At 42.5% G+C, this 21,265-nt stretch overlaps 3 protein-coding genes across 3 annotated transcripts in view; 1 reads left to right on the top strand and 2 right to left on the bottom strand.

Annotated features, from left to right (window-relative positions):
- T265_03346 (hypothetical protein) overlaps nt 1–877 on the bottom strand; it is a gene marked incomplete at both ends in the record, with an annotated part of 2,337 nt that extends 1,460 nt beyond the window's left edge. Inside the window, one exon of the mRNA XM_009167807.1 lies at nt 686–877. Within this exon, the coding sequence (XP_009166071.1) occupies nt 686–877 (192 nt within the window). The remainder of the gene's footprint in view (nt 1–685) is intronic.
- Nucleotides 1–4,612, top strand: part of T265_03345 (hypothetical protein) — a gene marked incomplete at both ends in the record, with an annotated part of 7,806 nt that extends 3,194 nt beyond the window's left edge. Inside the window, 2 exons of the mRNA XM_009167806.1 lie at nt 305–525; nt 4,201–4,612. Coding sequence (XP_009166070.1) covers nt 305–525; nt 4,201–4,428 — 449 coding nt within the window. The remainder of the gene's footprint in view (nt 1–304; nt 526–4,200) is intronic.
- A 771-nt stretch (nt 4,613–5,383) lies between these two features.
- Nucleotides 5,384–21,265, bottom strand: part of T265_03344 (hypothetical protein) — a gene marked incomplete at both ends in the record, with an annotated part of 55,631 nt that continues 39,749 nt past the window's right edge. The window contains 4 exons of the mRNA XM_009167805.1: nt 5,384–6,006; nt 9,082–9,190; nt 13,738–13,872; nt 18,619–18,705. Coding sequence (XP_009166069.1) covers nt 5,712–6,006; nt 9,082–9,190; nt 13,738–13,872; nt 18,619–18,705 — 626 coding nt within the window. The remainder of the gene's footprint in view (nt 6,007–9,081; nt 9,191–13,737; nt 13,873–18,618; nt 18,706–21,265) is intronic.

The following is a 21,265-nucleotide window of genomic DNA, read 5'->3' as shown; positions in this document are numbered from 1 at the left end:
CCCGACCAATCTCAAGATTTCCCTAATTTATCCTCATTTCTACTTGAGTCGTCATCCCAGCAGTGTGTAACAGAGTACTGCCTTTTCGTTTGCTTCAAACTGATCGTCCAGAATCGTGCTCTGACACCCAACCTAACCAAGATTGGGGAACTGCTGTTTTTTACCTATGTTAACAGCTAGCATTGATTTTGTTATTGTTATAAGCTATATACCAAAACGATTACCTTTTATTATAGGTGATGGATGTATAATGATATGTCACACACCAACTTCAGAATTTTCTTACTGGCTCGATGGTTCGTAGCCCCATACAATGCTGCTACAGTTGCTTCTAAAAATTTGTCCGTTGGAGTTCTTCCACGATCAGTTCATTCCACAAAGAAGCCATCCAAGTTTTTGTTCGAGGAGGAGGAAATCCAAGAAGATTTTGTTCGTGGCTGGGGCCCAGGTGGCCAAAAAATAAATAAGACAGCAAACTGTGTATTTTTGCGACATCGTTCAACAGGCATCTCCGTGAAGTGTCAAGTAAGCTAAGAACTCGCTAATTGTTCCATTTTGTTCACAACTGGTAAATTATGCATATCCACATTTTATGGTTTGCTGTTAGCATCGGTAAATTTTGATCTTTCTGTCGCGATTTCATCATGCATTTCAAGCCAGTCCAATCCCAAAAACCTGAACCCACCTTTTGGATGTCTCGTCCTTGTTCCGCATCAGAAATGTGCGTAGGATGACTTGTATTACCCTGTTCATATTTGTAAACTATACCAAGCGGTTGATCAGCCGTCGTTACCTTGCATTTGGACGGGAAAGCGGCAGGTCTGTGTTCGGTCCGAATGTAAAAGCTCTTCCCGAGCTGGTTCACCTGGTTCACCATTGAGAGCTAAATTAACAGCCTTCTTGTCACTGTTGGCTGTTGTTAGTATGGTAGCTTTCCTCACATGATCCGCTTTTAGTGTACATCTGCCCACCACAGTGTCATCATCAACGAAAGCGCTACTGTTGTCGTCCGCTGTACGAACATGCGGCTGGAACACCTGGTGGATTAGACTGTATTGTGACAGCTCTATTTCTTCCGGAACTTCCGGCTGTTAGTATCAGCTTATATGAACTGAGTATTCGAGTGGACTATATTATGTGTAGTGAGCATCGATCAGTTGTTACCGGACTGAGAGTTCTCTATATATTATATTTTACTAGATTTGAAACTCGGTACTTTGGTCTTAGGTCCTCTTCAGGGAGAAGTGACAAAAGTTGTTGAAGATGTTCTGATGGATATGAAGACAGAGAAATTAGTTGGAAAATGCTGTGCGTCGATCTTGAAGTCATCGCTTCAGAAGCGTGCTATTGTTGGTAGACAAGGTTTCGCTGTTAATTAAATCTTCGTCGGGCCAATTGAATGAGGTGCCAGGTTGTCCTGTTTTAAAGCAGACGATCAATCAGTCAATGGGTCTTTTTGAACTCAGAGTTAATGAAAGCTTCTTAGAGGTTAGTATTGATGACTAGTAATTACACGGGCGATTCCCGGCAATCGTAATCAATTTGAATCGACTTTAGGGCCTTGCTTTTCCGGTGCAGAGCATTTAACTGAGCACTTTCCTTGGATATCTCTCGCGTATTTTATTGAACTACGTCGGGCTACTAAGTGCCAAGATGACGGGGTTAGGGGTAAAGGGTTGGGTGAATCAAGTGGATTTTAGTCAGGTTAGGCTTTGCACTTCAAACCCTGATCATTCCACATACACGTTTCCAAGTTATAAGCCCTCTATTCTATTAAAATTGGGATAATTGATGACTTTCACTGGCTCGGTTACCAGTCGCTGCAGTGTCGTTCAGCCGTAGCACCCTTTCGGTGCCCAACTGCCATGTCACCAGAAGGGATCACGAGGGCTGGGATACTGCCAGGTTGCCCAAGCCTAGACAGGCAAAGTCGAGGGGTAGAGGTCGGGTTCGAACCACTGACCTTACGGCCAGTAAATTCACTCTCTAGCCACTTGGGCCGTCTCGCTGTAGTGTGAATCCTAGTTATCGAAAGTATCCTATATCCAGTGCCCAACAAATGCCACGCTATGTGGCTATCACATGATATTCGTATGCGTTTCTTGATGCTTTGTTTGTGCACCACTTTTGTTCACCAATTATGGTGTGCACTTCCATTGCTGTTTATTTTATACAAAGCTTTCTGCAGTCGTTACATTTTATGTCGCGTACACAGCCCAGACAACGGCGGCTTTGCCTATATTCGCCTATTTTTGTTACTATGTTATCCACATTCTTCAAATTGTGGTTGTATCAATAGAGTGGTGAGTTTTTAACAAAGGCCGAAAAGGTGAGACCACCGTGGTGATAAATAAGAGTATCTTCTTAGAGAAGGTCAAATAACACCTAGTGGATGAATTAGCAGTGGGTTGATTACGTTAAGTAAGAGTAAGGTTAAATTTGAGGAGTATTTAAGACCGATTATAAATGATCTGGGATAAGGCAATTGATATCGAACGTCGCTCAACGGTTTAACGATCTGCAGCTCAACTGTCGATTAGCTGCAGGAACGACTCTTTGAACCGCCTAGAATCGATAGTTTTCTCTAGGTTTCATCAGTATTATGCGTCGCTACACACCCTGTCATTAAGTCCGCATACGAGAAATCGGTGCTCAGCACGCTCCCCCTAGATCGACTGTGACAGCCTGTTCATTCAGCACTTCATCGGAGGCACAGTGTCACTTTCGAAGCTGGCTCGTATTGACTCGTCTTGATCCTCAACTGCCTTGAATTGTACAAACCTCCCCTTGAGGGCCAACAACGACAAGAGGTCTCTTCGACCGGTTGCCTAGTCGTCATCCAGTCCACTGCTTCCAGGATTCCGATTATCTTTCCTATTGACCCTCGGGACTTTGGGGAATAGCCTTACTTGCTGTCTTCCGTCACAGTTGCCAAGTTCCCTCGTGCTATTGTTCGGTCTCCTCTCTCTTACGGGGACAGATACACAGTCGGCCACAAACTGATTTCCGGATAGACGCCTATACCGATGTATATCAACATGAATGGGGACTTGCCAGTGCCAACCGATCCTTGATAATCAAGTTGTTGTCAGGTTATAGGTGGCAGTAATTGAGACAAACTCAGTTTTATCGCCACAACAGATCACCCTATCCCTCGACATACGATCGTACTAGGGAGTTATATAAAAGAGTATCGTATTTTGAACGAACCTGCTTCGTGTTTCAGGTAATGTGCGTTCGTCGGTGTAATATAGTTACTTTCTGACTGGTTCAGCTGCATGGAAAATTGGTATGATCCAGCACTCCCACCCGAACCGGCAGGTCCGTGGTTCAAACCAACTCTGGCTTTTCGATTGCTCTTGTCTGTTCTTGGTGACTCGGCAGTACATTGGCCCCATGCTTCCTTGCGGCTGCGTGGCAGCTGTGCACCGAACGGTTCCTGAAATCGAACGCTTTCTTTTGTTGTTGTCACTCCTCTAGTTAATCGTGGCCGAAACACCCAGGTCTTCTATGTAACATGTGCTAGCAACTTCTGACAATCATGAAGTAGAACAGCAGCATGCCATTCTCCATGTGATTCAATCATGTTCGATATTTTTAACCAAAAGACTCAGTCATAGTGACATTCTGTGTTTTGTGGCTTTTCACATTGATATGGAAGCGATAGTAGAAGTTTTCCCGGCAACGGAAGCTAGCGAAGTGGTCAGGGAAATGCTTGACAAAATCATGCAGTAATCGAGATCCTGCGCACGGCGGCCACTGGCAACTATCTGATTTGAAGATTACCCCTTTTTTATGTCCAACTCTGTTATGCGATCGAATTTAACTGAATTTTTTTTACGTCGGTATAGAGTGGATGTGCAGTACTCCTTCTACACGATCTTGAAAATTAAGCTAACTGGGTCGCGTTCAAGAGGTGGTCGTACTGTAAAGCGACGATTTTAAGCGCTGTACATGCTCACAAAGACATCGCACACGCAAAATCTGCGCGAATTCCGGTGGTAAACCTAATCGTTAGTTCAACCGAATGTAGTCCGTAGGTATTCTCAGTTCCAGCCTCTTGACAACCAGTGTTTCTGAGTCTGTAGCCGAAACTTATGTTTGTTGCAAGGGTTTGAATAGATCGTTAGAGCACCATATCACTAAAAATTTTGTTTTAGCATGTAACTTATTTCGGGTTTCTTCCTCTATGTGCATTAGGACACGCGCAGTCTGGAACAAAACCGATTGATTGCCCGAATTCGCCTTAATGCCAAGCTTGATGAACATTTAAACGGTGAGCAAAGCTTGCCGGCTCAAGAACGCATGGCTCACGATGCCAAGGAACGTCAACGGTACCAGCGAAGTAAACGCCGACTTGAAGCTAAACTTGAATTCAAAGCCCGTGAAGGCCTGAACCAGAAACCAGGTCCTGTAGATTCAGAATGAATATCCTCGGACTTCACGTATATTCGAGTTTGCCTTACCTATCCCAAAGTTGTTCGGTTACTCAACCGTACATCGATTGCTTGTTTTCTACATGGCTGTTTGGACTTCAGCATCCATTCATTTACGAAGCCCTTGACCTGGTAATCTTTGGATTGTGCATATTTTACGAACTATTAGACCGGACATGCCTCTCGGCAAATATCTTTCTTCATATTCTCGTCATTTCTTGCTTTATGGTACTCTGAATGGGGACTCCTTCAGGATGAATACTTTCGTCTTGATACCGTATAATATTAAGTAGATGAACAATATTGCAGTATACCAAAAGGACCAGGAACTTTCGATAGTTTCGCCTCTATTACTCCCCATCACGAATGGCTGTTTAGAAATAAGGAAACACGAGCGCTACTTAGCATTGCAGCTGGTGACCGATCTGTTTCGGCCAGCTTGGATGGACATTTAAATAAGGGTAATGAGTTCAGATTGTCCTGATGCCCTGACGGACGGATCAATTGGTTGACACAACTGGGGAGGTTGGTAGACCGTTCTAGGCTCCGGATTAACTGCATATGTCACTTGATCGTGAATATGCCTGTTCATCCGTGATGATTCAAGTGGGTCCGGTGTTTGTTGGTGAAGAACTAGAACCCCTATTCAAGCGCAGTAATTCCGTGAGCACCGCCCCACCAGAATGAAATGGATACAAAATCTTTTACTGAGGATACCCATCTGGTAGAAGTAAGGAAATGTTTGGTCTGTCAAACATTGTGGCCATCGTCGGCATTACACTTCGAATGCTGAAAACATAAGAGAAAGTAGCGGAGTCCGCCAAACACTTTCGATTATGCGGCCGTTCTGTCCAAACGCCTTTAGGACAACCGACTCAAGTACCAGTGCTCGAAATTCGTTATTGTCAGGCATGTGGTTCCCATAGATTCCGAGCAACTGCTATTTTCAATCAGTTCTTCGAAGGAATGTTTCAGGCCTACAAATTCACCGGTTGATGTTTAGAATTGAGTTTCTATTAAAAACCTTATACTCTGTTTATCATAATTCCACCAATCACTCACAGACGAAATGGCAATCTGGCCCACGATCTGAACACACACACACCAGAGCGATAGGGCTAGGTAAGTGGTAGCGCTTGGGGAATTTTAGTGGAGGGACCTAGAGGAATCATCAATCGGTTCAGTAAAATAAAGGACGATTTCAAATAAGGTTGGCTAGTCTATGGCAAATCATGGCCTAATCGTGGTAATGTATGTCACTCTTCTTTGGAAACGTCATCTTTTGGGTTCTTTGTCGCAAGTCGGATAATCTGTTCCGGTTGAGCATGGGCCTTCAGATTGTTCACTGTTTGTCCCAGGATGGTGGCGTGCGCAATAAGTCCTCCCACTCCTGTTGTGGCAATCACACCGTACTCCTCTCCAGGTTTGAAGACACGATTCGCAATCCTCTGTAATCGTTTTCGCGTATCTATCAATGTAGGGTTCCACCGTCGCTAAGACTTGTCCATTGCGCAGGAGAGAAGTGACCGCTTCTATTTCGGGTGCCATAAATCGGTCTTTTTCCCAAACCCTTCGGAAGGAAATGGAGTAAACAGGTTTTAACATCGCTGCGCGGTGGATGTAAATGCAAAACCTATTCGATTTGAAACAGAAAAACATGAAGCGCTGCTCCCGGAGTGAAAAATACTTGGATTCTAGTTATTGAGCATTTTCTATACATTGGTCCACGAATTTGTGGAATCAGGAGGAAAGATGTTGAGTAAGCTTCTCTGGAGCCGTTTTTGACGGGATTTTTAACTGAGGTCATATCTGGAGAAATAGCACATCTGATGTATTTCTGACAATGCAACCAGCTGTTGAAAATTGGCACATAGAGTTTCACCTATCGCGATCTTCAAAAACCAGCTGATTACCTGGCAAAGTATCGAGAGAGCCCAATGTAACAGAAAACTAGTGAGGTTCGAATGACTGCTTGTTTGGTAGGTGTATACACCACAGCTCGACACCCTTTTGTTGTCATGCCAGACTTATCTTCACTCTGGTTTTCGTTAGACACATGGTCATCGCTTCTAGTGTGAACCCGAGAATGAGATGTGATCACCATAATCACTCTTTACCTTATGATTTTCTGACTAACGAAGCTGTTTTGCATAGAGGAGAGTACTCGCAAGGTTTATGAAGACTCTTCGTGAGCCCAAAACTAATTTATCCCATCTTAGGGCTCATCAGGTAGACGCGGTCCCCGACTTTTTTAGCCTCATATTCTACTTGAACTCAAATTGCATGAGCTTAAACAAATGCTCTCATTTGCATACAAATTTGTTTTTCACTGGAGACTCACTTGAATCTCAGCTGAAGAGTATCATGAGCGGGAGATTCACCTGGTTTTCGAATGAGTCTCCGGTGAATACCGAATTCATGTGCCAATGAGTATATTTGTCGAAGGTGTTTTGGGTTTTGTCCTCGGTATGAGAGGTTTGATCGAAAACCGCCAACAGTTCATTGTCAGTTTCAATTTTGTGGGCTCTCTAGGTTGCCGACATGATGTGTTAATTGGAATCTGGGGGAAAAACTTCAAAGTGTGCAAATCCAAATTTTCCCAATGTCTCGGGAGACTTCCAGCCCTGATGCATGCACCTCCAATGTAACGTGTACAGACACATCCCGACATGAGGCTCTTTACGCCACACTTGTCATTCCCCCACACTTTATGTAGTTCTGCTTGAACGCCTCTTGGAGTTCACCTGATGCCATAGAACGAAAGACGCGTGCTTAAGGGTTAGCTTAAGTATATGTGAAAATTCAGACTCTGGCTGATTCAAGAGCAAACGGAATTAGTCCAGACCTATCAATCAAATGTTAACAAGCCGGATCGTAGCTGCATAGCTCCCAGCCAATTGCGAAATCCAACAGCCATCATCAGACTCTGTTCAGTATCCAGATAGGGAGAACTGGAATGAGACAAGAGATGCGGCTAAAAGTACACTTTGAACCGACTGGATGAACCTATCGACCATCATTTTGCGTTCTGCTGACATTCGATCTTTTCAGTCGTCAACAAAATGACACATCTCCACCTGTCAGTATTGTCATAGAGGTCACAATCTGCGTATCCTTGCTTGCTCTTGTGAGCACATGCTACCGTATTCACTCTGTCAAGGCCCATCCCCCTAGCGAATGTTCCTATGTCGCGTAAGTACTCTTCAACCAGTTCGACCAGCGTGATTGTTTGGTCTCACTTCCATGGTCTCATGAAAGTGTCTTCTTATACCATGCTCTGAATGTACATTATTCCAGTGGGTTATTTTGGATGACAAAATCCAATCCGTGCAGCATGAGTAACCGCAGCGCGATAATTACCTCTGCTTAATTTGAAGTTTTTGGCTTAGGAAATCACTTGGATATTTAGTCACCTTCTCGAGTGGCGTTAGTTCTGCGTATTCTGACGGGGTCGAAGAATTGAAAAGATCACATAACACAGTAATTAGTGGAACCTCAATATCTAGCACTCCAACACAGTTTCAAAGACTTCATAGATTCCTTGAGAATTCGTAGTCCGCGTTAAATAGCCGGATTCTACTAGTCACTGCAATCGATAGTTTGAACCGTACTGTTGTTGAACAGGTTGTGAGCATTCAGTAATTGAAACCCCAGTCACCGCCGTGGCCTTTCATTTAGGACTTGTAAATGTTGACTTTAAATTGTAAAAATCTCTCCCTGCGGAACTCTTATTGGATATGTTCCAGAAGCTGCTTGTACATTAGCCACAAAATGCTATGAACAACTAGTGTCGATTTAGAGCCAGTGTCTGCACTGAAATTCAATTTTTGATCTGCTTATCATTTCCCAAACTTCGGCCAGTTTCATTCTAACGTCAGTGTCAGAGAAAAGGTCAGAAAATTTTTATCATTGTTATGAAAATATATTTCCTTGAGCGGCACTTAAAGCTATGGCGCGGCTTCTTAAGTGCTGTTTGTAAATGCTACTTTCGGGCAGTGATCACGAATTAAGGCATTTGGGGTAAGTATTTGTACCTCTTAGACTTCTGAACCGGATAGCCCCTTGACGATTTTCTTGGAGGCATTTTTAGCTTAAGTTGAAAGCAGTAATATTTTGCACGTTGTTCTGTTCATAATCTCATTTAGTTAGTATTTTGCCGCCCAGCTCAATCAATTTTATTCTGGTGTATTATGCTACACTTAATCTTTTAAACGATATGCGATGCTTGATGGTCCCACAACAACAAGTTCCTTCTCAGACATACGGTTGATTTCGACAGCGATTGTCAAAGTATGATCGATTTTTCCTCGCTGTTCAGCCGTTGAACGTAGCCAGATATTCTATTTTGGGACAATCCTAGGATTTCGTTAGGTGAGCATCGTGTATGCACGGTGTTTGCTGGTAGTCGGTAGTTACTTACAAGTCACTTGAAGAGAATGCGGGTCCTGCAACCGTAAGCGGGTGGATATTATCGAAGAAAGCATACGGACCCTCACAGAATCTTGATGTATTGTAGGTCCAGCCCTGGATCATCGGGAATGATACAGTATAATACTTTGCTCAAACAGCACCGTTCATATTCCAGCCGATGCCTTTGTCTTTGGCTCCTTTACCGAATAATAACTCGAATATCATGCTAACTCACGGACTGACGCTTCGAACTAAGCGGTGCACCATTTCCAGGGGTTCCGTTGACATCAAGGGACGTAGTAAATCCAGCGCTTGGGATGCGACCAATAGCTCGATGGCAAGTACTGAAATGCAGAAAGAAGTATATTCACAACAGAATTAGAATGTCGCCAACTGAAGTTCATCCTTTCTGCGTCTTGACTGTAATCGGACGGAAAAAGCTACTTCGATTCGCTCATCGGTGTCCAGCCAAGTTGTCGAAAGTTCAAATGCGTCCAGATCAAGTTTTGTGCTATGGATGACGAGTACTTGGCTGAAGTAGCTATGTAGTCCAGTGGGTCAAAACGTCAATGAGTCAATGGTCACTTGGGCCACTCGAGCCCAAAAATCAGGCCTGTCCCGTAGCCTATTTCGTAACTAACTCGTTCAACATGATGAAGGCTAGTGCATGACCGCTTTATAGTGCTCAAGGAGAATTCCAGTCGCCATTTGTTCAGTTTCAACGACCGCAAAAAGGAGATGATGGTTCCGTTGAGTATAGGTTCTTCGGGTGTAGAAATGTACGTTTGCTCCCGACATCAGAACACCCATCGGCTGCTTCTTAGCGTTTTTTCTCTGGTGGCAGATGATATTACAAAATGGTTCCCTCCTATCCGTACTGCATAAATTTTGGGATCATTCATTTTTCTCCAAGCTTTCTGACTATCAGACTGTCCGACACAGAGATAAACAGACCCACATAATAAGAAGGCTTTGATATAATATAGATAGGATGAAACCACTGTTAACTCATGGTAGAATTAGAGGGTTGAGGTAGGATGTATGAAGATTTGAAAAAGGCTACGATATGGACCGAACCACACCTGATAGAAACGAAAACCAAGATCCCCCCTGATAACTCTATTTTCGTTTGCCTTATTTGGTCCAAGATGATCTACTATTGAAGAATTTCAGAGTGACTTCAGCGCCATAAAATAACAGGTAGGCGAAAATAGATCAATTTAGCCGCAGATACCTTGAAATGTGCTATCTGAAATTTGATTTGATGAGACTACACTTTGTGACACAATCATTTGAATGTGCATTTGGTTTTAACGGGAGACACAGCTGAATCCCAGTTAGAACTCTACCTCCACACAAGCGGTAAGTCATACTTACTGGGTGTTGGCAACTATTCAGTTTTCATGGAAATTTCCTGTAAATGAAGCTTCCCTCTGCTGAAAAGCTAAGAAGCATTGCACCGCTGTTTGATCTTTTTTGGGATTAATCACCCGAGGATCCAGTCAAAAATTGTGACAACGTGTTGTGGATCTCTTGATTAAAAAATGAGCGGTGTTATATCCTGCCCAGGTGCAAGTTAATCCTAGTGACACAATATTTGAATGTGCATTTGGTTTTAACGGGAGACACAGCTGAATCCCAGTTAGAACTCTACCTCCACACAAGCGGTAAGTCATACTTACTGGGTGTTGGCAACTATTCAGTTTTCATGGAAATTTCCTGTAAATGAAGCTTCCCTCTGCTGAAAAGCTAAGAAGCATTGCACCGCTGTTTGATCTTTTTTGGGATTAATCACCCGAGGATCCAGTCAAAAATTGTGACAACGTGTTGTGGATCTCTTGATTAAAAAATGAGCGGTGTTATATCCTGCCCAGGTGCAAGTTAATCCTACTGGTGGCCAGCCAATCGTGGCCGAACGGTTAAATCTTCAAACTATTAACCAAGAGATTGTGGGTTTGAGACTCCCTTGGGTTTCTTATGGTGCACACTGCTCATAACTCCCGATAACAGCTGCACAGTGCTTCCCGGATTTTTCAGCCTAAATTAACTTCGCCACATAAATGACGAAATCTCCCAAATACGCTCACTTCACCAACAGTCTATCCGTTTCTTCCCCCAGTGCCAAGATACCTCTTTTCAACATTAGCCAATGCGGTCTGTGCAAGGGTTCGGTGATGCACACTATCTTTGGAACCGGGGTCACCTTTTGTCCGTTCTTCATATGTGGTGTGACTGTCCCCCTTCTTCTCCTGCTTTGAGGCAGCCGAAAAATCTCATTGAATCAATTTCCACTCAACTGCTAACAAGCTTCATATTGAATCATTAAGTCGAGAGTACCACCTTGTCTCCTGTCAGTCAGATAGTGATGAGGTTCATTGGTGCCATTGGCCTGATGGATTTTGGTACGCTTCAGGTCGATTAAGTACCCAAGGTTCTCGAACTATTTAGGTTTACGTAACTCCACAGAGTCGGAAGGATCTTCCTAAGCTTCCTTCTGTAGCTTGAGTCACATAACTCAGCTCTTTTGTTTGCTGTACATGCCACTGCTAATCGGTTAAAGTAAGGTGGTCACATCTAGTGAGATATAATCCATAGCTTTTTGAAAGCAAGGCGAACGCCTGATATGCGGTGGCCTGTATGTTTGCTTGCGTCTGTCTTGCCACACACCCAAGTTCAGTGCATTGTCTGATGGCCGATATCGTACGCATGCTACGTTAGGTCACCAACTCGCTCATCGGTTTCGTCGAATGACCGAACAATGTGCAAATGCAACAAAGTTCCGATATGGCAGATATCTTGTAATCTCGCTTCTCTTGCCGACAAAAGCACATGGTTGAAGTCCAGAAACGATCGTTCAAAAGTGGGATGCTACACGAAGGTGGCATTGCCGCAGTCGCGTTAGAAAATGTTTTGAGGAAACGTGCAAGAATTAGTAAGCGAAACTGCCGTTTTAATCAATGCCAATATGACCAGAGTTTACTTTATTAGCCATCCTCCGGCCACCACACGACATCGGTTCGCTAGCACGCGATTGCCTGAGATAGTCCATGAGAATTGGGGCAAAATATCGGTTATGTTGTTTGTCTGAGTCATGGTTATTTGAATGGTTAGGCGAAAAGTGAACCCGCACTATTTACTTTCGTATAATTTGGCACCTCCCGATGTTTTTAACGTGATCCCATTAGGTGCAGTTAATCAGCTAATTTCAGTGCAATTTTGGCCTCGGCAGTGCGCCAGTGTTTGACAACCACCACTGTCCACCCCATCTATTTGGTCCACGTAGTAAGCCTGTTCCATTCATATTTACGCTGAGTTCGCAAAAATGAAGTTTTTGCGCGCACAGGTGGAAGAAGTGGAATCTGGAAATTCTCATCCAAAAAGCATTCTGATGGAACACAGGTCCTAGAACAGAGGACTCGATATTCGGATCAGTGGAATGCAAAACTCAAAATGAAATCATGAATCGGTTTTATGCTGTAAGAAAGTCCAAGACCTCAATGCATCCCTTTCACGCGTAAAATGGAAACAGATCATTATGGATGTGAATACGGGAAGGCTGTAAATTGTGCGGACAGTCACTGGTTCGAGTGATGATTAGCTCTCGTGAATTCTCTGCGTGAGAAGTGAGATTAAAGTGTTTGGATGTAATGGGATGAAAATAACTGGAGCCAGAAGCAATCGAGCCTTGATTTTATGCTGTTAACCGAAACAGTGGCGATCAACCGAACGAATGAAATCGATTCGGTTTCCCAACTATGAACCGTTCTTAAATGTCATTAGCTTAGTTTGTCACAGCATTTAGATGCTGATTCTTGGAAGGTACAGATAGGTCGGGTGATACAGTATTGCTGAGAAAGACGTAGACTAAAACGGACTGTTTCATCCTTGGTTCTGGTAATGTACGGATTCCGAAAGTAACTTCATAAGATTCGTCAGTAGGGGAAAAATGTTTCTTATACTAAACTGCAATTTTCTGCTTCTTCTATCGTTCACTGAAGTCCCAATGCACTGTAGTTCAGTGCTAGTGCTCCCTCGAATTTCACAAGCACCTCTAGGTGGGGGGATATGATTGTAACAGTTTCTGTTATCTTTGTTTGGTTACAACAATTGCAAGTTCGCAATATACATGAAACTCGCAAATATACGGCCGCATGAAAACGAAGGACATTCATGTGTAACTTTGCTCTGAACTGAGAGAACATGAATATCGAGTGAATCGGGAACGTTTTAGTCGCAAATGTAGCTGCAGTAGAATATACGTTGTTCGTAATTAAAGTGGCGACCCACATAAAGCAGAATTTTCAAAGAAGCCCTTCAATTTCTCCCGCATTTGTAACAATTTTTCTACCTCGGATCGTTCTTTACTATGTTGCAGTTGCTGTTTGCACTTCACAAATAAAAACGCTCACCATCACAGATGGCACTCTTGTCAGGTGATCACATGTGTAAAGCTTTGTAGCGCTCTACTATCTCCGTCTTTCTAGGAAGGTGCTCTTTCCAAAAAATCTTAGTTCAACCGATTGTAGTGCTCCAAACATACTGAGAAACTGCAAGATGTCAAGAAGATTTTCCTCGAGAGTTCCAGTGTTGCTCCACTTTTATCTGATCAAAATATGATTTGCACTGAATTTGGAGCCAGCAGCCTCTAATCCATTGAGGATTTGTTGTTTTGTCTTCAAAGATTCAACTCTCAGAAAGCAAATACTTTTTCTGTCTATCGTCTATCTAAGCAGGGGATGCGATTACAAATCGTTGAAATTATGACAAAATATGGTGGAGAAAAAATTGCATTTGTGACCAAAGCTATGTTTTGTGTGATCATAGAGATAGATCTAACTTAAGTAATAGTCGTCTTCAGAGCATTTCAGCAACCTGTTAAAGTACTACTTACCGGTTTCCACATTTTTCACAACCTGTAAACATTTCCTCGCTGCAAAGGTTCCCATACTTACATGATCTTCCTGAGCCGCACTCGTAGATATGCTATCCACACTGGATGGATGACACAGTACTTTGTTTTCCGACACTATAAAGAATAAGATCGTTGTGACTATTGGTTGAGAAACTCATGAATTATTGATAATCGAATCGCCTGTCGTTCCACGTTGAACTTTTCGGTTCTATTGTCTAGAGCCAAAACGAGTTGAGATGCATAAATATTACTATCAAATGAGCATAAAAACACTAAAAATATCCCGCTACAAAGAACATGTAACTATGGTGACCGCTTTGGATCGTTCTTGTTAAAAGCGTTTTCTGACTATGACAATAGAGTTTCTACGTTTTTTCGCAGCCAAAGCTAAATCAACTTTACCATCGCTCAACCAGGTTCACTGTTTCCCTTCTGGTTTCAGAAAGAAACAGCAATCCGGCGTGACATTCTACTTTAGAGGCTAGGGTGGTGAGTACTCGTGTTTTGCTTCTTAGAATCGGTTGAAATTTGTTGGCAACTAAGTTGCCAAGTAAATACGCCCGAGAGTATACGTAATGAACTAATCATAAGATTACTGGAAACTCTTCGACAGCCCATGACCGGCTTCGTCCGTGTTGGGGCTAGTCAGGTGGGACCAGACTCCCAGGTTCCGTCAACCTCATGTCCTACTGGAACCCACATTGGACAGATTTCGATAAATACTCTCATTTCCACAGAAATTTGCTTTTGACGAGAGACTCAACTGAATCCAGCTGAATAGCTTGTTTACAATGATCCAATGCAACTGGATGTGCTGCCCCAGGCTACCTCATGTATTAGTTTGAACGATAGTCGAGATTTCGCAATCCGTTCTTGTCCACACGTAACACATTACTTAGGACTATCATACAAAATGAGACATGAAGTGGCCTGGTGCAGTATATCCAGTTCAAGCGGACTATCACAAACGACATATTCAACTAGATTCAATGGAGTCTGCATTCGAAACCAAGTTCGTGTGCAACTGGGAGTAGTTGCCAAAAGTTTGAGAGTACTAATCCAAAAAGTTACCTGTTACTCACGGACTGTGAAATTGTGTTGACAGTGTACACTTGTTTTTCTTCATTTTTTTCACGAATCAAATCTGGTATCACACTATGAACTCTGGTATAGAAAAAGCCTTCAAATGTACAAGTGTGTAGTTTCTTTTTTATTGTGATGTATCGATAACTTTCTAGAGCAACGACTGGCAGGATGGGTCGAAATAGCTATCTTCAGAGTATTAGTAGTGTTATCAACCGACACTTCACGTAACCTGAATGTACAGCCTTTGGGTCAACTAAGCCTATCTAAATTTGGCAAAGGAACACCTCAGCCGATGAATTGATGGTAAATTTACCCTTATTGTAGTGTAGTAAAACTGGACAGCCTACTCTACGATGATAGTGAAGGTGCGAACAAAAAGTAGTCTCTATTTGGGTGCGACCACTGCAGAAACCGAATTGACTAAGGGTTTACTAAGGCAACGAAATGACGATATAGAGAATACTTAACGGTTTTCAGTATATATAATTTAAATGAATACTTCACTGGAGATGACCACTCCAATGATTCTATATACACACTCAGGCTCCAGCTGAAAGTTTCAGTTTCAGTCTGGTGCATTCAAGCATACTAGTTTTTATCAAGTCGTAAAACGCAGTAAAAGCATAAAATCGTCCACTTACGATCCTCAGTGGTTTTTACGTAATGTTAGGGTGTGATGTATACACTGACCATACAAGGCCTTTTCTATTTCTACACTGCACTCACATTGGTATGGAACATGCATGTGGACATTATCCGGTTAGGTGATAGACTGAAAACACAGTGAATAATGTTCCTGTTTTTCAACCATTTAAGTAGTTCAGGTCAGACATTGAAACTATCCTTGAGCGAAAATTTTCCTCGTCACAAGTGATGGCATGTCTGGTCCAAATCAGGTGATTTGAATTGGTTCATTGTGCATATTATACGAAAGTTTCTCCCACATTTACTCTCAATGGGGCCATGCGCATCACTCAGCTTGCGGATTGGCAAGAAAATTGGCCTGTCTTTCCACTCCCAACCAGTTGCATCATATTCATGTGCGTATTGTTTTCCTAAGAATTGCTTTTGGACGAATTGGGGGAGTGACTCCGTTTCATATTTTTCTCATGGTCCGATATTTTTTCTCTTCCCCGAAGTACCCAGCTTACTAGCCGAATTTAAATCGCTTTTATTTGACAGCATTTTACAGGACAGTCGAGCGGGTGGGTCTAGCCCCCGTAAGCGGCTTCATCCCTTCACCCCTTGTCTTGATGATTTGCACATTTCGAAAATACGTACATCACTTGTATCCATTCAGGCTAGTGACGGTTCTCGCTTAAATTGGAATAGTTTGGTTTCATAGTTAATGCGAATTATGCTGACCAGTTGGTTACTGTTCAGTTACAGAGTTAAAGAGTAATTAAAATATAATCCCATAGAAGAATTTTTCCAGCGGATTCTTTTCTTTAAGGCAGTCTATCAACTAGACAGTGCATTAGATAGTTTCTGGTCCGATTAGCGTTTGCAGCGATAGCTGACCGCATCCTCGAACAAACCTGTTGGAGAAACTTGACATGTAGTCCTTTCACAAGGATAGTCAGGCCGCCTAGTCTTATTGTTCCTGTACATTATTATTATGGTCAGTGCAAGCTCACAAACTACCTTTGACTCTCCGATTTGAACTTGGTTAAATAAAGATATTAATCATTCTGCTGTAACATCCTGCCATGCTACTTGAAGGAAGCATGAAAGCTGGGATACTGCCAGGTTGCCCAAGCCTAGAGAGGGGAAGTCGAGAGGCAGAGGTTGAGTCCTAACCACAGACGTTCTGGTCAATAAATTCGAGCTCCAACCACTTGAGTCGCCTTGGACTTGGTTGGAGATTGTTCATTACAGAAACAAGATACACGCGGTAGACACTGTTCCATCCACATAAGCCCACTAAAAACAACCTTCGTACTTAACCTTGCAGTCAATCTCTCTTAACTTCATTACAATCCATTTAAAATATAGGTACACAATGCAGACATAAAGTTACTATTTAGGAAACGGACAATGTTGGAACCAGAAAGCTAGTTCGTTCCAAAGAAGTAGACGCTCGCTAGAGGAAGACAAAACCACAGCAGTCCCTTGAAGAGGGTCGTTTGGCTAGTCATACACAAGTCTTCAACCTATGGTTTGGAAGATGCTTTATTAAAACCTATCAGAACTGAAGTGTTTTCCCTTTTTCATTGAAAGCAAACCATACCAGTATTTGCTGGTATGTTTTTTCACCAGTTCTGCGGCACGTTGATACATTGCTGGCACCGAGTTTCCCTCCACATTCTTGTTTCTTTTTACAGCCGTTTGTTTTCGTGTAATTGTTTTCACCCTAAATTCCATAACAAATATGAAAGTTCTTCTATGTACAGACTGATCAACGCCCTGATACTCTTGTTGATGTTTCAAGGCATCTTCGCCTTTGTTCACGATCGAACTGTCGCGAAAAACTATCGCTTTTTGTGATGTCACTGTGGCTGTAATATCTGTTTAATACTTTGAACAAGTCACTTCCTCACTTCAAGCTCTATGCTGTTCGAGTGATAGATAGGTCGTGTGTTTGGATGTCCGCGTATCCGCTGGAGAAATACTGGCAAAATAGCAACGAATTTGATTAAAGAGATGACGGAAGATGTGATATCGCTAGGTTTTGTATGAAAGTAGACTGATGAGCTCTAAGAGATTACCTCAGACACGGTGTGCTTGCTTGGGTTAACGGTCGTTGTGGTGTGAATGGTGCGCGATGCACATTAATAAATGGCGAACAACAGTTGAAACTCTGTGGTTATTTCAAAATTTACTATGCAGTGAACCAGCATCACTTATATAGTGCTCAGCTCAATGATTTGTTTAATAATAGTAAATTTATTTTGGGAAAAAACTAAGCCGGCATCTTGTAGTCTTGATGGAGCAGTTTGTCCGGGAAAAAGGATTTTGAAATGTTAGTCGAAACTTCTAGCTGTACATGGTTGGCTCTTTAGTGTAATCAGACTAAATGTAGAATCCACTCCTTTTGACTGGGATTCGAAAATATAAAAAACAAGTCACCACTCAGACAAAACTATTTAGACAGAAAATCTCTCGATCGTTAGGTCACCTCTTTAGTAAAACGATAGAAGTTTTGGGCGAAAAGTGACAACTGGCAGGGTTTTGTGTAGACAAGCCAGTATAGGTTAACGACGATACATGGCTTCATGGACCAGAGCATTTCTCAAATAATGTGTTCGGCAACAGCAGGAAAGAAGCTGGGTTCGTTTTATGACGGGATGTGCCAGCTTGTTTGCCTGGTTTGAACATCTGCCTGGCATGTACAACCACACTTAAACCCGTCATGTTTCCACAACCAGTTAGTACCAGTTAATCTTTTGACCAGTTCTGGATTGTATGTGATGCGCAAATGACTTAGCGCTTGGTAACCATATCATCGTATGAGGTCTCTTGAGTCGCTTGTAGCAACCTCATTAGAGTATTCCAGAGCTCTTCTTTTTCACACTTGGCGATGGGTTTCTCATCGGTGGTTCACATGTGGTCTCAAATGGATACTCGTTATTCACGAAAATTAGCAAAATCGTTTGCTTTATTGGACACTTATGGTAACCTATCAAGTGATTGATTTGGATCGGACAGAAACGCTTTGGAGTTCCTCTCACCCTGTTTCGCACCAGGCAAAATACAAAAGCCAAGTTTGAATCACTGTGTGCACATGACTGCAAATGAACACGAAGTTTGGTCGGACAGCTCTAAGACACTCACCTAATGCGGCCGCAGTAACGTGAGCAATCATGAATCCGGAATTTAGTCCTCCTTGCTTCGTTAAAAACGCCGGGAGTTGGCTGTGAACTAAAAGTGCAAGCGGCGAAAATCATCTGTTTTTCAAACATTTCGGTAATAGTGGAGGTAAAATCAAAGTCCATACAGCTGAACAGTTAAGTGAAAAAATGAGTCAAGCGGTATGGAACCCGAAGACCACGGTTTAGGTGCTCCGCTTTCAGTCACGACATAATGTGGTGTTTTCGAGTCGGTTTCAGTTAGACGATCAAGCAATCCGTTCACTTCCCCCGAACTTAGGACTGTTTTCGGTCGATCCACCAGTGTGGGACTTTGTAGACACAGAACAGGCAAACACTCTCTTAGCTAACCACCAAGCTCTTAAAGAAATGCATTTAATGATCTGCAGGTATGAAACTCGTTCGACCTTCATCTGATGTAACTGACTCATTGAGCTTTTGAACTTTCGAACTGTCGCGATGTTGACGCAAACTGATTTGCCATTGTCTACCATTCAATTCAGTTCAGGCTTTGCGTGAACTACCATTAGCTTCCTTATCACAAAGTCAAACAAGCGATACACTCATAACTATCGTAGAAAAATATAAACTGCTCTGGCATTTCTGTTTTATTTTGATGTCAGCTATTTGTGAGTAATTGGGTTAACTCTCACTATGAGATCACACTTGACAGTTTCCTTGATTTTTCCTACTTTGAATTCTTTTATTGGTATGATTTCAGTCGTCCAAATGAGTTAGAATTGTGGACCTGATTTTCCATAGACAGAAACATATGTCGTGGGTAGTGCGTCAGCTATGAAAGTTTGCATTCTTGGATGATAGGATAACGTCTGAAGTCAAATAAGCATACTCAGTGAACGTTTTGGAACTAAACTCAATACACGGATAAATGCTTTGACTGGTGATTTAAGGCTTGGAAAAAGCACGACTTTTCTTCCGAAAAATAATTGTGCAATCGTTCTAGAGCTAGCAGCTCCTTTCCAGTCTGTGCAAAGTTCTAATCCGCCTGCATCAGACGGCGCCTATAATTTTCCGGGCCAATCTGACTGCGGTAGCGCTGAACGACGAGAGATGGCTGTAAACAAGGGCATAGGATTCAAATGTTGCGGCACTCTTTTTTTAAAAAACCCTTTTTAGCTTAACACTACATCATAGAATACATCCATCCAAAGTTTGCAGTTTGGACTCCTGTGAAACATCTTTTGTGCGAACATCGTGTTCCGGTCTTTGGACCCTTCGGAACTGGGATGGATCCAATCGCCCTGATTTTCTCTGGACGTGCATCTGAGCCATCAATTGGCAGCGAGTGCCCGGGAAAAGTAGTGGATATCATAGGATATTGCATCTATTCCTGCTTTAAATGCGTGCCTCTCCAAATAATGACTGGAACTAGTAGCTAGTTGTGTTATTACAGCATCGGGCGACGTCATACCTGTTCAAAATCTGCGGGAATCCGTTTAACTAAACAACCAGTGTTGAAAGTAATAGGTCGTTAAAGCAAATCGTCTAAGTCCCAAGTCAGCACAAGTAAATGTGTCAACGCATTTGCGAAGGCTCAACGAAACCTAATGCCACATCCGCGTTTTGTCCAATAAGTCCTTGTTGCTGTCCATTCATCCTATTCCACATTGGTCCCTGTTACGTGTGCACGTAGGCGCCTGTGCTAACGTACGGATGCAACACGCGGACTGGTTCTACACAGGATTCACTGCCCCAGATGCTAAGATAAACGGGGCCGAGATTTTCCAAGCAATTCCACGGAAGGATGGAATCTTTTACTTCGAATTGTGTACAGAGCCTGGTTCAACGTCACACATAGTAGCTTCTCAACCACTATTTTGGTTTCTGCTGCACCCATCACCCGAGTGAGAATTCTTTCAATTTCATAATTTCATTTCAACAGACAGGAATATGAAAGGAACTCTGAAACTTATGTTTCGAATTTCTGGGGTAGTGAATTGTGGTGAGTGCAATCAAGTTACACAGTAAGTGTACTGATAAACATACGAGCAGTCAGCAACTCGTGAATTTGACGCACTGTCGTTACGACCCCCTGACCTACTGGAGTTTGACATGAAAAAATTCAAGATATTTTAATGATCGTATCAGGAGCTCATATATCCCATATCGACACCGAGACAAGTTTTAATGACTAAAGACGCTCTCAACTTGAATTAAGGCGCCTTGATGTTTCACCAGTCTCGTGATGCTGCACTATAATTTACGGGTCACTTAGGTCGGCTTCTATTGATCGAGTGGTGAATGTAGTCAATAAAACTTTCAATATGTGCTGAGAGTTACCTAAATTGGCTTCAGACACCATGGCACTAGTCGTTAGGCTTTGCTAGCCGATTGTAGCTAACATGGGTCGAGGGATTGTACACTTGCAAAATGGAAAACTTTACCAAATAGGGGACCCATTGTAATCTTACCTTCAGTATGTGCGCGAATGAAATAGGCTGCACGAATTCATACGAGAAAGAAGATTTATTTTACCAATCTTACCCACCACGTGTCAGTTACTTTATTTGAAACTCTGTTGTCTAATTACGAATAACTGCTCTTTTGTCATATATATATATATATATATATATATATATATATATCTAAAA

The sequence above is a fragment of the Opisthorchis viverrini genome, assembly GCF_000715545.1.
Source record: "Opisthorchis viverrini unplaced genomic scaffold opera_v5_46, whole genome shotgun sequence".
NCBI lineage: Eukaryota > Metazoa > Platyhelminthes > Trematoda > Opisthorchiida > Opisthorchiidae > Opisthorchis > Opisthorchis viverrini.
This window is presented reverse-complemented; position numbering and strand designations above follow the sequence as displayed.